General features: G+C 53.5%; 1 protein-coding gene across 1 annotated transcript in view; it reads right to left on the reverse strand.

Moving 5' to 3' along the window:
- Positions 1-177: 177 nt before the first annotated feature.
- Positions 178-14337, reverse strand: part of TIMP2 (TIMP metallopeptidase inhibitor 2) — a 43815-nt gene continuing 29655 nt past the window's right edge. The window contains exons 2-5 of the mRNA XM_027626259.2: positions 13390-13490; positions 11202-11310; positions 5005-5129; positions 178-3087 (exon numbers count right to left, since the gene is read on the reverse strand). Coding sequence (XP_027482060.1) covers positions 2890-3087; positions 5005-5129; positions 11202-11310; positions 13390-13490 — 533 coding nt within the window. The 3' untranslated portion in view covers positions 178-2889. The remainder of the gene's footprint in view (positions 3088-5004; positions 5130-11201; positions 11311-13389; positions 13491-14337) is intronic.

Below are 14337 nucleotides of genomic sequence, written 5' to 3' on the forward strand. Positions count from 1 at the left end.
TCCTGATGCAAGCCAGAGGGCCATAAGAAAGCACTGTAGAGACCATGGGAGATGTCTGAACACTGATTAGATACCAGTGGATCCCTCAAGGCACCCGGGCCTCTCTCTTGGGGACACATGTCCACCTCCATGGGACAGGCTCCTCTGAGCGTCTGATATAGCCACACAGAGCCAAAGTTCTTGATAATACTGTTTATTGTCCATTGACCGAGCGATCACTCAAGAATGATACAAAGCATCGAAGACATGCGCAGTCTGCTTGTCAACGTTCAACAGCTCTCACGTGTTCCCAGCACAGGAAGGTCTCAGACTTCATATTCCAGCAAAAACACATTGCCCAAAAGTTAAAAAAAAAAAAAAAAAAAACCCCAAAAAACAAGCAAAAACAAACACAATCAAACAAAGCTTTAAATTACGGCAGCAAGTCCGATATTTCTTAATACTTATCAAGCAAAGGTTTGAAAATAACTACAATGTAAACTTCATTTTAAATATTTTGAGTTGCTTGCATGAAGACAAGAATGGAAGGAGGAATGAGCAGTGCATAGAACATAACATATAAATTAAACAATGCCGAATGGAGAGCCTTCTTCAACTACATGCAAGTTGCAATTGTTGACTCTGACGGTATCTGGGCGGCTTTGTCTCTTGCCTGCCACCGGGCACTTCATCTTGAATTTTTTGTTTCTGTTTTCGTTTTCTGCTCAGCATGGCTAGAAGACCAATGTGTGTGGACTGAGTATAAGCACCATCTTTTAGAACCAACCAACTCAAAGATCCTTTACTTTGTAATGATTTGAACCAGAGGACAAAAGGTAGCAGATGGAAAAAGCAACCATACTCTAAGAAGGAAAGAAAAGATCTGAAGGAATCCACCATCATAGGCTAGCTACCATGCTTTCCATTCAGGGTCAAAAGCTTCCACGATGCAGAAACCTTAAAAAAAAAAAGTGCAAGTCTAACACCTACCGAGGGTAATAAAAAACACAGCACGGGAATGATTACAGCTGATGTCAGAAACAAACCAAAACATTTAAAAAATCAGCAGAAACAGGAGTAAATGTTACATATGATAACACCATACAGGGAGCAAACAGGGGTGGGGTGTTATATTGATTGGAGGGATCTGGTGTTCTCGTATATACTGAAACCACATGGACTGGTCCATTATGACATCTTACAAACTTTCTATCACTGTACAGCATGAAAGCACCCTTAACGCGGGGGCTGATTCCTGGCTATTCCCCTAGTCTGCCCTAGAAAGGGAAGTCATCAAAATCTATGCTGACCAGGTCCCGGCAGGCATGGGGGGCTACCCGCGTGGGGGTCAGGAGTCTTACGGGTGGTTTGGGGTCACCGCAGAGTGTACAGCAATGCTTAGAACGTGGTGACTTGGGAAGCATTCCGCAGGAGGACCACTCACAGGCTGACACACTCGGGTTTCCATGCGTGTGTCTGTTCGCGCATGTGCTTGCGTCCATGTACGTGCCTAATGTGCGTGAAAAACTCAGAACGGTTTATACCATATACAAGTAGGAAGAAAAAGATGACTTTTTGTTACTGAGAGATTTCTGCTTGCATTAATCCCCTTTTTAACTGGCCGCAGAAAGCCGTGCTCAGGGAACAGGTTCTACAGTCCCCTAGGACGTTTTTTGACCGAGAGATCGAATCTGACAAATCTAAGTGGAAGCTGGTACAGCTGGGATTTGGGTTCACAGATTATCTGAGAATTGATCTTTAGAAAAATGAGATGTTGGCCACAGCATCCCGGAGGCCCAGAAAGAGATTCATCGAACCCACCTACCTCCCCAATTTCTCTCTTCTTAGGTAAGACTTCCCAACACGCCCAGCTAACTTCACTCCCAGAAATCCATGCCCAGCGCAGTGACTGTCCGTCTTTGCGGGGGGAGGGGGGGGTGTCATGGTAAAGCTGTGGCACCTGCTCAGGAGGGGCTCTGAGGTGCGTTGGGGGGGCACAGCAGGACCCGGTTTTCGATGTCCTCGGGATGTGCAAACAGAGCACAACCAGCCTGTGCCACTGGCCTTGCAAAGCCAACGTGTGCAACTCAGCTGGATGCCTGATGCCAGAAGGAGGAGGAGGAAGCCAGACTGATTTCAGAAGCCTGGGAATAAACAGCAAGGGGAGCCAAGTGTCCCCCCAAACGTCTGCCCTTGGGGCAGAATGCCACGGACTCCCCCAGGGTCGGGGTGTGTGGTAGGGGGACTGAAAAGGACTTGGCCGAAGCTGAAGCTTGTCACCCGCATCGTACAAGGCCCTGGAGCGTGGCTCCCACTGCGAGTCTGCGGATTAGCAGGATTAACTGGGGCTCCTTCGAGAGCGAGCCACTGGTCCAGGGCTGCTTCTGTATTTACGGGAGTCACAGGTACTGGGAGTCCGTGATGGGCACCGAGGAAACAGGGGCACCTGCAAAGGGCGGGGACTGCCACCGTAGGGCCAGAGGTGTGGAAGCTGCAGGAAACGAGGGACATGCCCCTCTCGAGATGAAAGGGACCTGGTAGGCCTGCTACACAGTCTTGCAACGACCCTCTAATTTTCTGCAAAATGCACATTTCCAGGCTCTGCCCTGACCGGGCATGGGGGACTCCTACGTACGGGCCGACTGCTCAGTGTTCTTAACAGTGCCAGGGTTGGGGCTGGGGCCATGCATCCCACCCCTGCCCGCACCCAAGGATGCCCAGGCTGGCGGATGGGGTGTGGGACCACGACCACATTTAAAAGGGAAATGGGGGTGGGAGGAGACTCACACTAATTTAGACCCACTTGGATGACTGTTTTATTCATGCTGTTTCCGGGAAGGGATGTCAGAGCTGGACCAGTCTAAACTCTTGGAGGCTTTTCCGTTGGCCAAAGGGGTGCTATTGGCCTGCTTACGGGTCCTCAATATCGAGAAACTCCTGCTTGGGGGGTGCTGCTCCGCGGTACCATGCACAGGAGCCGTCGCTTCTCTTGATGCAGGCGAAGAACTTGGCCTGATGCCCATTGATGTTCTTCTCCGTGACCCAGTCCATCCAGAGGCACTCGTCCGGAGACGAGATGTAGCACGGGATCATGGGGCAGCGCGTGATCTAGGAAGAGGGACACGGAGGCGGATCCGGTCAGGGACCGAGGCCACTCAAGGAGGCATCTCCAGAGCCTAGCCACGCACCCGGCAAAGATGTTCAAGGGCGGTTTGTCAGATGAATGACCACATGAGCACAGCGGCGGGGCAGGAAACGGGGGCTCGAGTCGAACCTGCTCCATCAGCAGCCTTTCCTGAGCTCCCCCTACTCTCTAAACAGCAGCAAGGCAGGCTGCCTGGGCGGGGGGCGGGGGGGGATGGGGCCTGGCGGGACCCCTGGGCACTGCCCCCGTGCCCCCAGCGATGGCCGGTGGCCCCTCTGAGCATGACACAAAGGCCTCAGCGTAGCCCCACCCTCCTGGGAGGAGAATAACAACCACAGAGGGTCTTAAATTTCCTGGAGCTGGGTTCTAGTCAAACAAAAAGGATGCTGTCTTGCTCCGAAGCACGCACGGGCTTTGGGGGTATAGGCCAGCGGCACTGTGGTGGAGGAAACTCAGGCCACAGGGGGAAAGGGAAACACTCAGTTTTATTTTGTTTTGAAGTTTTTAAATTTAAATTCAGCGAATTAACACTGAGTGTAGTATTCGTTTCAGAGGCAGAGGTCAGGGATACATCAGTTGTGTGTAACACCCCGCGCTCATTCCGGCCCGTGCCCTCCATAGTGCCCGGCACCCAGTTACCCCTTCCCCCCAACCCTTCCCCTCCAGCAGCCCTCAGTTTCTTTCCTATGCTTGAGTCTCTTATGGTTTGTCTCCCTCTCTGGTTTCATCTTGTTCTGTTTTCCCCTCCCTTTCCTTATGCTCCTGTTTCGTTTCTTAAATCCCACATATGCGTGAAATCATATAATAATTGTCTTTCTCCGACTAATTTTGCTTAGCGTGATACCCTCTAGTTCCAGCCAGATCGCCGCAAGTGGCAAGATTTCATTTGTTTTGATACTGAAGAACTCAGTTTTAATTTCATGTTGGGCGCGGAGCCGTTTGCTCCACATCCACGTTGCCGTGGGTCAGAATTCACATTTCGAATGAGCTGAGGGATGGGCTGGAGATGATGTATCTGCACAAGCAAGAGTGCTGATCGGCAAAAGCCAGTCCCTGCAGCCTTCCAGCCCCAGACCCACTTCTGGGGGCAGAGGGGCCCTGGCACCTGACGGTGCTTCCTGTGCTGGGGCTGGAGGCACAGGCGGTGGGGGGGACGAAGGGCAGCAGGAGAGAGAGCCCCCAAGCCTGGGGCCGTGGAGGCCTGTCTGCGGCTGCGCCTAACGTTAGCACTGCTCCAGCTGTCGTGCTCAGCCCCGCCTCTGGGCTGCCTTTTTTTTTTTTTTAAGATTTTATTTATTTGGAGGGAGCATGGGCAGGGGGGAGGGGCAGAGGGAGAGGGACAAAACAGACTCCCTGCTGAGGGGGGAGCCCCATGCAGGGCTTGATCCCAGGGCCCCCGAGATCGTGACCTGAGCTGAAGGTAGATACTTAACAGACTGAGATACCCAGGCGCCCCTCTGGGCTGCCTTTAAGAAGGGGGCGGGGTGTCAGGATTCTCCGTGGCCCCAGGGCATGGTAATGGCTGGGACGTTCTTTCCCAAGGCACTCAAGTCTTTGCATTTGTGCATCCATAGAAAGCACTCACAGCATCTTGTTCTCCCCACAAAATTCCTCCCCCTGGGAGGCTCTCCTTCCTAGAAGCTACATACAGGCCACATGGCTAGATTGCCCGGACCTCCCAAATATCCCTCTGCAGGGGCATGCCTCGGGGCTCTGTCCCTGGCCTAGCGGCCTCACTGGTGTAGAGGCCGTACCTCCCCAGAGCCCTGTCCTAAGGACCCCGTGGCTGGAGAGGTCGTGGAAAGCCAGGGATCAAAGCCCGGCAGTCTCCCTGGAGACAGAGGTGATGAGGGAAAGCCCAGGAGACGGCACCAGCTTACCTTGCACTCACAGCCCATCTGGTACCTGTGGTTCAGGCTCTTCTTCTGGGTGGTGCTCAGGGTGTCCCAGGGCACAATGAAGTCACACAGGGTGATGTGCATCTTGCCGTTCCCCTCGGCCTTTCCTGAGGAGACAGAGATCGCCAAGCTCAGGGCAAGCTGCTGGTGGTCCTCCTGCCAACCCCTGCAACCGAGTGCGGCTCGGGTGTATGGAGGCTCACTGCTCGCAGTACCGTGTGCTGTGGGCTGAGCTGCAGCCTCTCCAAAATCCCCGTGTGGGAGGGAGCCCTGACCCCCGGCATCTCAGAATGTGCCTGTGTTTGGAGGTGGGTTTTCCATGAGGTGATTAAGTGAGATCACATGGGGGGGGGGGCCCACATCCAATAAGAACGGGGTCCTTATAAGATGAGATCAGGGCCCAGACAGGCACAGAGGGACAAGCATCGAGGCCACGGGGAGGAGACGGCCGTCTTGCGAGCCCCAGGAGAGAGGCTTCTGGAGAACCGGCCCCCGCCCATGCCTGGATGCTGGATCCCCAGCCCCCAGGACTGCGAGGGAGTCAATCCCTGGTCTGTGGTGCTTTGTTACAGCAGCGTGAGAGCCGACAGATACATCATGGGTCGTTTGTGCGGAGCAGAACGGACACTCCGGACCACTTGGCAGACACAGGAAAGGACCCGGTTGGAAAAAACCTCCCGCTTTCATTACAGCGAACACTTAGATGCATGTCCTTCCAATACTCCTTCACACACGTGTATTCGCACGAAAGAGATCATGTTGCATGTAGATCATGTTGTTTCCCGTTTTATTTTTCACACACATGTCCGCCATTTGACGTTGAACTTGTCTGTCTGGGTTTTTCCACCACGAATAGCAAAAACACGGAATTTTATAAAATTGGAAATCGGCTCCAGATTCCCTTCAGGGCAGGGGGAGGCGGCGGCGCGGTTTGTCCTTTTGAGCTCAGGCTGCCGATTCCGCTCCCTCCCTCTCCTGCACCGAAGAGTTCGCGCTGGTGACGGCCTTGGCATTAGCCAAGCAGGACACAAAGACAGCCAAGTGCATTCTGGTGAATGGCAGAACGTAACGAGGGCTGGAGAGGTCGTGTCAAATCTCAGCCCTCTGGCTGATGGCACCTTGTCAAGAGCCACAAAGGGGTGAGGAGCCGCAGCGGGAGGCTCACCGAGGGGCAGACAGGAGCCTCGGGCTGCACCCCACTTGACAAAGCTCCGGGACATCCAACCTAATGATCTCAGGCACAGCACGGACCGTGGAGAATCCACTAATAGAAACAGAGTTCAGTGAATAATGCCGCTTGTGTGCTAATAATGCACCCCTGTGGCGAATCAATCACACCGCGATCTCTGGCCAGGGGAAACGCGGGTCGGCTGGCCTGAGGCTACGAGCGGGCACGGGGACATCCTGTGTGTCAGGCAGGTCGCAGGAGGCACCCCCTGGATGTGAATTCTGATGCTCTCTCTTCCGTTTTAACAACTCCCCTTACCTTTGGGAGCTCTGTTTTCCCTTGTGTTTGTTCGGACTTGAATGACATTCCAGGTGAATAAAAAGACCAAGGAGCAGGATTGCTACTGTAGCATTTATTCTGAATCCTAACAACTAATGAAAGAGAAGTGGCGCTGAATACTTCCAAAATAAGTATTTGGCTTTTTCTTTGTTTAAGAACTGTATAGCCCTTTTCTATGAGTTCAGAGTAGCTGAGGGCGGGGGGGGGGGGGGGGAAGGCCCGGAAATGGACAGATGACAAGTAACACATTCTGGTCTCCTCCTTCCTTCCAGAACGTACGGCCAGAGCAGGTATATATGGACAGCAGCCCTCCTCTGGCCCCGCCTCGTGCTTGACAGAGGGGCGGGGCTCGTGCTGGCTCCGCCCTCCAAACGCCTACAGTGACGTCGGCCGCCTCACCAGGCTGCCATCCATGTCCTGCTTCCTGTTGGTCTTTGCCTTTCTTATGCCTCCTGCTCCTTAACCAGATCATAAGCATGAAAGGTAAAAGTTCAGTCTGAATCCTTTTTTTATCTGCAGTTCCTCGCACGTAGTAATTGCTCAGTGAATGTTTACTGACGACAGGGGTATTTGTTCCAACAGTTTGCTTCATCATCTACCTTTTTTTGCCGTGGATCTTTTCATCACCAATCCAAGCTCCCGCCGAGAGTAGGACATGGAAGGACACGGAGATGCCATGCAAACTGTGTGTCTTCCATGGCCCTTGCTACAGGGTTCCTGTTTACCTCGGATGTCACGTATAAATGACAGCATCTCAGAATATTCCAAAGGACACCCTTTCTGTACAGGTCCAGTTATTAAGACTTGGTTGGGCACGCACCATGTGAACATCTGTTACACCATCTTCCTATGTCTGCCTTGGAAAAATGCACAGTCTTTCTTGGAGAGAAAAACAGGAATTAATTAAAATTTGTAACTGAGGGCTGTAGATTTCTTTTTCCTCTTGGAGGAGAACACTGCAGAAGAAAATTATAGGGCCAGTTCTATTACAGTTCCTGAACATGAGCGTCTCCTGGTGCCCAGCTCAACATGTGAACTTGAGTCATCAGCCCATGAGGAGGTGGGCTGCCTCGGGCCATGCGGTCACTCCTGGGGCTGCTGCCAGCCGTGGCTGAGTGGTTTACTGTGCCCCGTGATTTCTGGGTGGCCCATCCTGACTCCAGGACAACAAGATGGAGAGTCTGTGCTCAGAAAGTAAACACCAGATTTGACCCAGAGCCATCTCACTGGGCTGGGGAAAGAAGTCAGCTCAGCAAGGTCCCCCTGTAACGGGTGCGCCGGCCCCTGCTGGACATGCCTTCTGTGGATCTTAGACTCCAGGGCCAGTTAGGAAACTCAAACGTGCCCCGTGTCACTTGCTTGCTTCCGGTATTTAACGTGAAACAGTGGAAGATGATAGGCACACAGTTACAAGCAGTTGTATCTTCAAACAAAATGTATCTTCTTCATTTTTATTACAAATGGAGCTACAGTTTGGATGGTTTCGGCTGTAGCTCGCCTAGCAGATGTGCGCTACAGTTACTTGGAGAACTGTCTTCTAGTTCAGACTGGGAACAGTTTAATGGGCCCGTGTGTAGGAACAGAGCAGGACACATACATGTGACGTGATAAATGACCTCTGATGGCAAATATGAACGAGTGAGCTTCTGCAAGACAGTATCAACATTAGCAGAGTAACGGAGATGATCAGGCTCTCTGCCTTTAACTCACGATGCTTCATTTGGACACAGAAGCCTTTTCCTTCCAGAAAAGAGGCTGAGCAAAATAGATAAAGAGATTCTCTTACCATGTCCCCCGAAATAACACAAAGCAACCACTCGCAAGATAATCACCACCAAGCTGCCGTATGCAGCCTCCGTCCTCAGCTCTTGCTCTGGACCCACACTTTCTAAGCAGCTAGGGCGGCAAGACTGCTAAAACCTGGACCACACAAACGAAGAAGCAGAGTGCCACGGGCCTGGGAGTCAGGAAGACATGCCCGGCAGTGCGGCCCAGGCACGGGTGTGCTGAGAAATGCCTAACAACTGGCTCCCCCCCGCCGGGGAGAAAGAGCTGCGGCGCCCGGCATCTGCCAAAATCTGCTGCAGGTGCTCATGCCCTGATTTCAAGGTACCAATGAGACATCAACCAGAATTTAACAATCGGCCTGGGAAAGTGCACGTGTGAAAGTTCAGGCACACACCACCGGACCTGGGGCACATTGTTCATCTCTCTACTCCTCCATTTTCCTCATCTGTAAAATGGGGACCATATAACAGTGCCTTCATTGTCAGGGGTTCTAAGGATTGAACAGAATCCACATGAGCAGCTTTCCGGGGCCATCAGGGCCAGGAAGAGGGCGATCCTATTTCTATTAACAGGGAAATGGCGAAGCTGTTTGCATGAACCCAGACCTAGGCCACCTTCCCTCCCAGGAGCCCACCGGGGAGAGGACCCTGGCCCGCCTCCCATCAGTGCCTGCTTTGGCAGCTCTGCAGTCTGGTCGGCTGCCTCTAGAGGGCGGTGTGACAAGCCAGAGACCAAGGGTGAGGTGCTCCTTTTTAAGGGTTTATTCCCCAGAGACCAGCACACAACCTGGTGCTGAAAACCGGAAGCCGTCGGTTCCTTAGGGCAACAAGTTCCCCGAACCATGGGAGGTCTCGTCTCCCTTCCCTTCTCTCCACGGCTTAGTTTTCGGACCATAAAAACAATAAATGTCATTTGGAAAATTTTGCAAATACAGGGGAGTAGTAAAAGGAGATAACACTGATGCTGTCCATCCCCGGCACATGCGGACCAGGTTGTCTCCAGCCCTCCCCGGGCGCCTGCACCCCGCGCCCCATGTTCTGTGCACCTGCCCTGCCTTGCCCTCCCCCAGGTCACGGTGACAAACACCGTCAGGAAAGTCCCTGCTTCGTGATTCTGTCCCCATACCTGTCTCTCTGGTTGACTTTGTTTTTCTTACCGTAAAAATAGTAGATATTGCAAATGTAAAATGGTGCAGCTGCTTTGGAAAACAGTCTGGCAGCTCCTCAAATGATTAAACATAGTCACCATATGCCCCGAAATTCTACTCCTACACATCGGCCCGAGAGGGATGAAAACACAGCCACGCAAACACTTGGTGGCGGATGCTGACAGCAGCATCACGCATACGAGCCCAAAGGTGGAAACAACCCCAGTGTCCATCAGATGGCAAATGGGGAACACACTGTGGTCTATCCAGTCAAAGAAATAGTATTCGGCCATAAAAAGGAGAGGCGTTCTGACTCACGCTATGTGGCTGAACTCTAAAAAAAAAATGCCATGCTGAACACGGTGCTGAGTGAGGGATGCCAAGACACACAGGACCACAGAGTCTACGATTCCATTCACAGGACTCTGAAGTAGGGAAACCCACGGGATCAAAAAAGAAATAGACTGGCAGTTGCTGGAGCTGGGGGGAGAGGAGTGGGGGCTGGAGAGGCAGAAGAGTGGAAGGGTCCAGGGTTCTCCGACCGTGGCCGTGGTTGCAACCCGATGGATTACCCAAACCATTGAATGACGCCCTTTAAATGGGTGAATGGTAGGCTGTGTGAGTTATAGTCAATAAAACTTAAAAAATCGTGGATGCTCCTGAGAAAACATTTAGAAAGGTCAGAAGTGCCCAACAAAGAAGAAAAAAAAAATCTCTCATCATCCCCAAGGAGAGGGACAGAAGTCCTGATGGAGCGATGAGCCAGGGACACAGACGCCGGGCAAGAGCGTTTTAAGGGAGGGAGGGGGGAATTACCCAAGGAAAGGTGACAGCCATGTCCTCTGTCCCACTCACTCCATATTGCATCTCCCCCCGGCAGGGACCCCATGTGCGCAGCACAGCTGGGGTCAGTGCCAAATCCTTGGATCCTTGGATCCGTGCCCCTGCCACCCGAGACAGTCTCTTCCTCCTGAGCTTTCGCTCGCTGCTCACAGTACCTCCCCCCGCCGAAAAAAAAAAAACCCGTCTTATTTTCTCTAGTTTCTTCTCCTGCGCCCCCTCCCAGGGGGAGCGTGTGCGCCCTTCCCTCCGGGATATCTCCTCCTGAACGCCTGTCACACCGGGCACAGCTCGAGGCACCTAGTGGGCACCCGCTAAGTATGTGTTGATTTTTTAAATATTCTCAGTGGATAGGGGAAAAAGTACAAATAATCCAAGCAGAAGAAAATCCCCCCAGTCACAGAGATTTGCATTCAGAATGTATTTTGATTAAATGATTAAATTCGGATTGTATAACAAAATACAATGTCAGACTAGGGGAGCCGTCCCCTCCAATGCCCCGTCTCCTCCCAAGTTGGGAGCTAACTCACAAATGTTCCCTAGGGAGCATTTCTAGCGTCTGGCACAAGCCTCCCTTTCAGGAACAAAAGGCAAAAATTCTCACCTCTTGGTGTCCACCCGACCTCATGTCTCCCATGAATACTGGCTTACTGTGTTTCCCCATCAAGTCACACGGGTTCCACTGTTGTGGAATGTGGAGGGCAGGCAAGAACGCAGCAGGAATTCTCGGACGGGAAGAGGCAGGGAAGCCCGGAGACTTCCGAACAGCCTCACGGGGTCAGGGCTCTGCTTGGCCTTGCGGTGTCTCAGGCTCCTCCCAAGCCATAGCCCTGGAGGCCAGGAGACACCGCCCCAGATGGTCCCTAAGCACGTGCCCATGCCTGTCCACATACACACCTGCAATGAGATATTCCTTCTTTCCACCGATGTCCAGCGAGACCCCACATACAGCGGAGGAAGGAGCCGTGTAGATAAACTCTATGTCCTTGTCAGGGCCTTTGAACATCTGGAAAGATGAAGGTGAGATGTGAGCAGAGCTGGCTTGCACAGCTAAGGAAGTCTGGGGTCCCCCCGCCCGAGAACATCCTGGGGGGGGGCAGCCCAACCTGCACCTGTGGGACCCCCAGCATGGAAAAGGGGGGACAGAAGGAACCGAGGAGCTGGATTAGAAGTGACCGTTCCCACTGCAGAGAGATTCTCTGGACACATCCAACCAGCTGTCAGCAGGTCGGGCACAACGGGGTCCCCGGGAGGCACCCATCTCCGATAACACATGGGCTCTCCCTACCACCGACAAGGCCGTATCAGAATCTCCGGGGAGAGGCCTGTGTATCTCCAGGTGACTCTGACCCATCATGGAGGACCACTGCCTTTGAGGATTGCCAGGAACTTTGATCAAGCATTGGCTCCTTGATGGGAGAGGCACCCTTGCCTCCGTGGCCATGGATAGGACTCCACGGGCCAGTGGGGTTTGACGTCTCAACAGATCTACTGGGGGACACACCTGCTGCCCAGGTCGGGGGGGGGGGGGTTGCGTCGTTCCAATACCTTGGCAGGAAGTGAGACCGCCACAGCCAAGGGTTCCTGCTGTCCCACTGGGTGGGGACAGTGACAGGCGGGGACGTGAGTGTGCGTGGAGGATGGCCCTCCACCCGGGCCAGGGGTGCAGCCCAGCAGAGGCTGGGGGTGCGGGGGGAGGGAGGCAGTGGAGAGGGGAAAGCACACACATGCTCCAGGACCACAGAACAGAGGCTGCGGAGCGCAGGCGCCCTCAGGCTTGTGAGTCCGCTGGAACCTCGTGAGGGCTTTTGCCGGATTTTGCGCGGTTTTGCAGGATTTAGCAACCAGGGTTGCTAGTGGGGGGTTTGCAGGGGAGGGGGTTGTTTCAACAGGCAAACCCCAATGCAACGGGGTCATCTCAATGTCACGATAAACCAGCTTTGCAAGAGCTTGGTCCAACCCGCCCCAGGAAAGGTGAGGCCGATGGTGACAACGCGCTCTGCTAAATGACCTCTCCCGCTGAGGGCAAAAACGCTGCTTTGGTGTTAAGTCCTGCCTTTTCACGCCGCCACGATGAGGTTGCCAGAACAGAGACGCTCTCTCTCCCAGAGACCTAGGCCCTGAGAGAGCAGGTCACCCCCTCAAATGACACGGATGCAATGAATAAGCATTTCATTGACCTTCCGAGAACATTTATTTCCTGCTTCTTATTTTTGTAACAAAATTAAATACGGACAGCGACAACTCCCGCCTTTACAAAGCTGTCTCTCCAGCTGGAAACAACTCCCGCCTTTACAAAGCTGTCTCTCCAGCTGGAAACTAAGACTCGACTCTCTCCTGAACACCAACGTAGTGACTACTGACAACGATCACTTTCCTCCAGGGCTGGTCCCGTTCTTCTTGCCTCCCCCGCGCCGTCTCCTCTCAAACACGGGCTCCTCGCCATACGCCCTTAAACACGAACAACGTTCTGAGAAAACTGACCCCACCCCTTGCCCCTCGGTCCACAGCCCCCACGCCTGCCTGTCCCTCTCCCACCTGGCGGACCCTCCTGTCCACCACCAGCCAGGCCGTGGTCTCCACCTCTTCCCCCACGTCCTCTTTTGGGAAGCTGGCCCCCACCACACCTGCCCACAGGCCTCCTTCCTTGTAGAATTTAAGGCTGACCAGGCAAGACTAGAACCCACAGCACAGTCTGCGGGAGTGAGGGCTCCCAGACGCAATGACCGAGCTCTCTTGCCTTCGAGCCTCATACTAGCTCCGCTAAGGACGGGCACCCGCGGAACGTTCCACGGAAGCTCTGGCCAACTTCGTAACGATGCTGAGGTTCTGCCACACATTTACTAGCCACCAAAATGAGGAGAACACATTTCTGAAATAACCTAGTCAATGGGAACAACTTTCCAGCCACTGACAGATTAAAGAAAATGGGATAGACTTGCGTCTGCTCCAGGGACGGCCGCACAGCATTCCTCGAGAAGGCAGGACACCTCCCCAGGGTCTCCCGCCTCTGGAGGACCCAACCTTGCTCCTGACCCTCCCACAGCTCTGCCCAGTGGAGCAACCCAGCGGTGGTCCCCATTACCTTTATCTGCTTGATCTCATACTGAATCCGCTTGATGGGGTTGCCGTAGATGTCATTCCCGGAGTCCACCTCCTTCACACTGACCGCTTTCGCCCTTATCACTGTGAAACAAAGACACAGAGGTGAGCAGAGCCCCCACAGTGCTGTCCTGGCCCCAGGGAGGGGCACGATGAGCCAGCAAGTCACACCCCACACACACCGAGCAGGAGGGGCAAGAGGTGAAGCTCGGAGACCCCTTCTGGTCCCAGGATTTTTCACGGATGCTGACAGGAGCCAAAAGCAGAAGCCTGGTCTCTCAGGACCAGCGGGGTTCCTGAGGTAGTCACTGAGAAAGCTCTTTGTGGATGCCATGCTTGAGTGCTTGGGGGCTTTTGAAAATTCTCTCCAGTGTGTATTCGTTGGTGGCTGGGGAAGCAGATAAGCAGATTAACTGGGCTGCGATCATCATCATATAATGAAGGATGGTGAGATTCCCACCACCCAGCCTCCATCCATGGCCGACTGGCAAACAGGCTTTTTCAGGCTGAGGGTAACTGCCTCCCCGAGAGGTCCCATCATATTTAGGTTTGGGGGTCTTACAACTGAAGGGCCTATCCTGCTACACCTAATCTGTCCTAAAAGTGACCCTGAAAAATGTCCTGTGGGTGATTCTTTATAACAACAACACATATCCTATCAAGGGCACGACAGAGGAAGGGTCGGAGCGCTTTGCCCCCCGAAGGAATGATTCACGGGCCTCACTGGCAGGCCCACGGGACAGGTGCCTAGGAAGGAGGCCAAACGGAAGGAAAATGATCCCAGACCACGACACAAGATGAAGGAGAGGAGGCGAGGAGAAGAGGTCGGGCTGGGAAGGTTCTGGAATGTTTGCTAGAGCCTGAGGCTGCTCGTGGGCTGTGCACCACAGGGCATCCTACCAGCAATTAAGCCAGGACCCGGCCCCAGCCC

The sequence above is a fragment of the Zalophus californianus genome, chromosome 16 (assembly GCF_009762305.2).
Source record: "Zalophus californianus isolate mZalCal1 chromosome 16, mZalCal1.pri.v2, whole genome shotgun sequence".
Lineage (NCBI taxonomy): Eukaryota > Metazoa > Chordata > Mammalia > Carnivora > Otariidae > Zalophus > Zalophus californianus.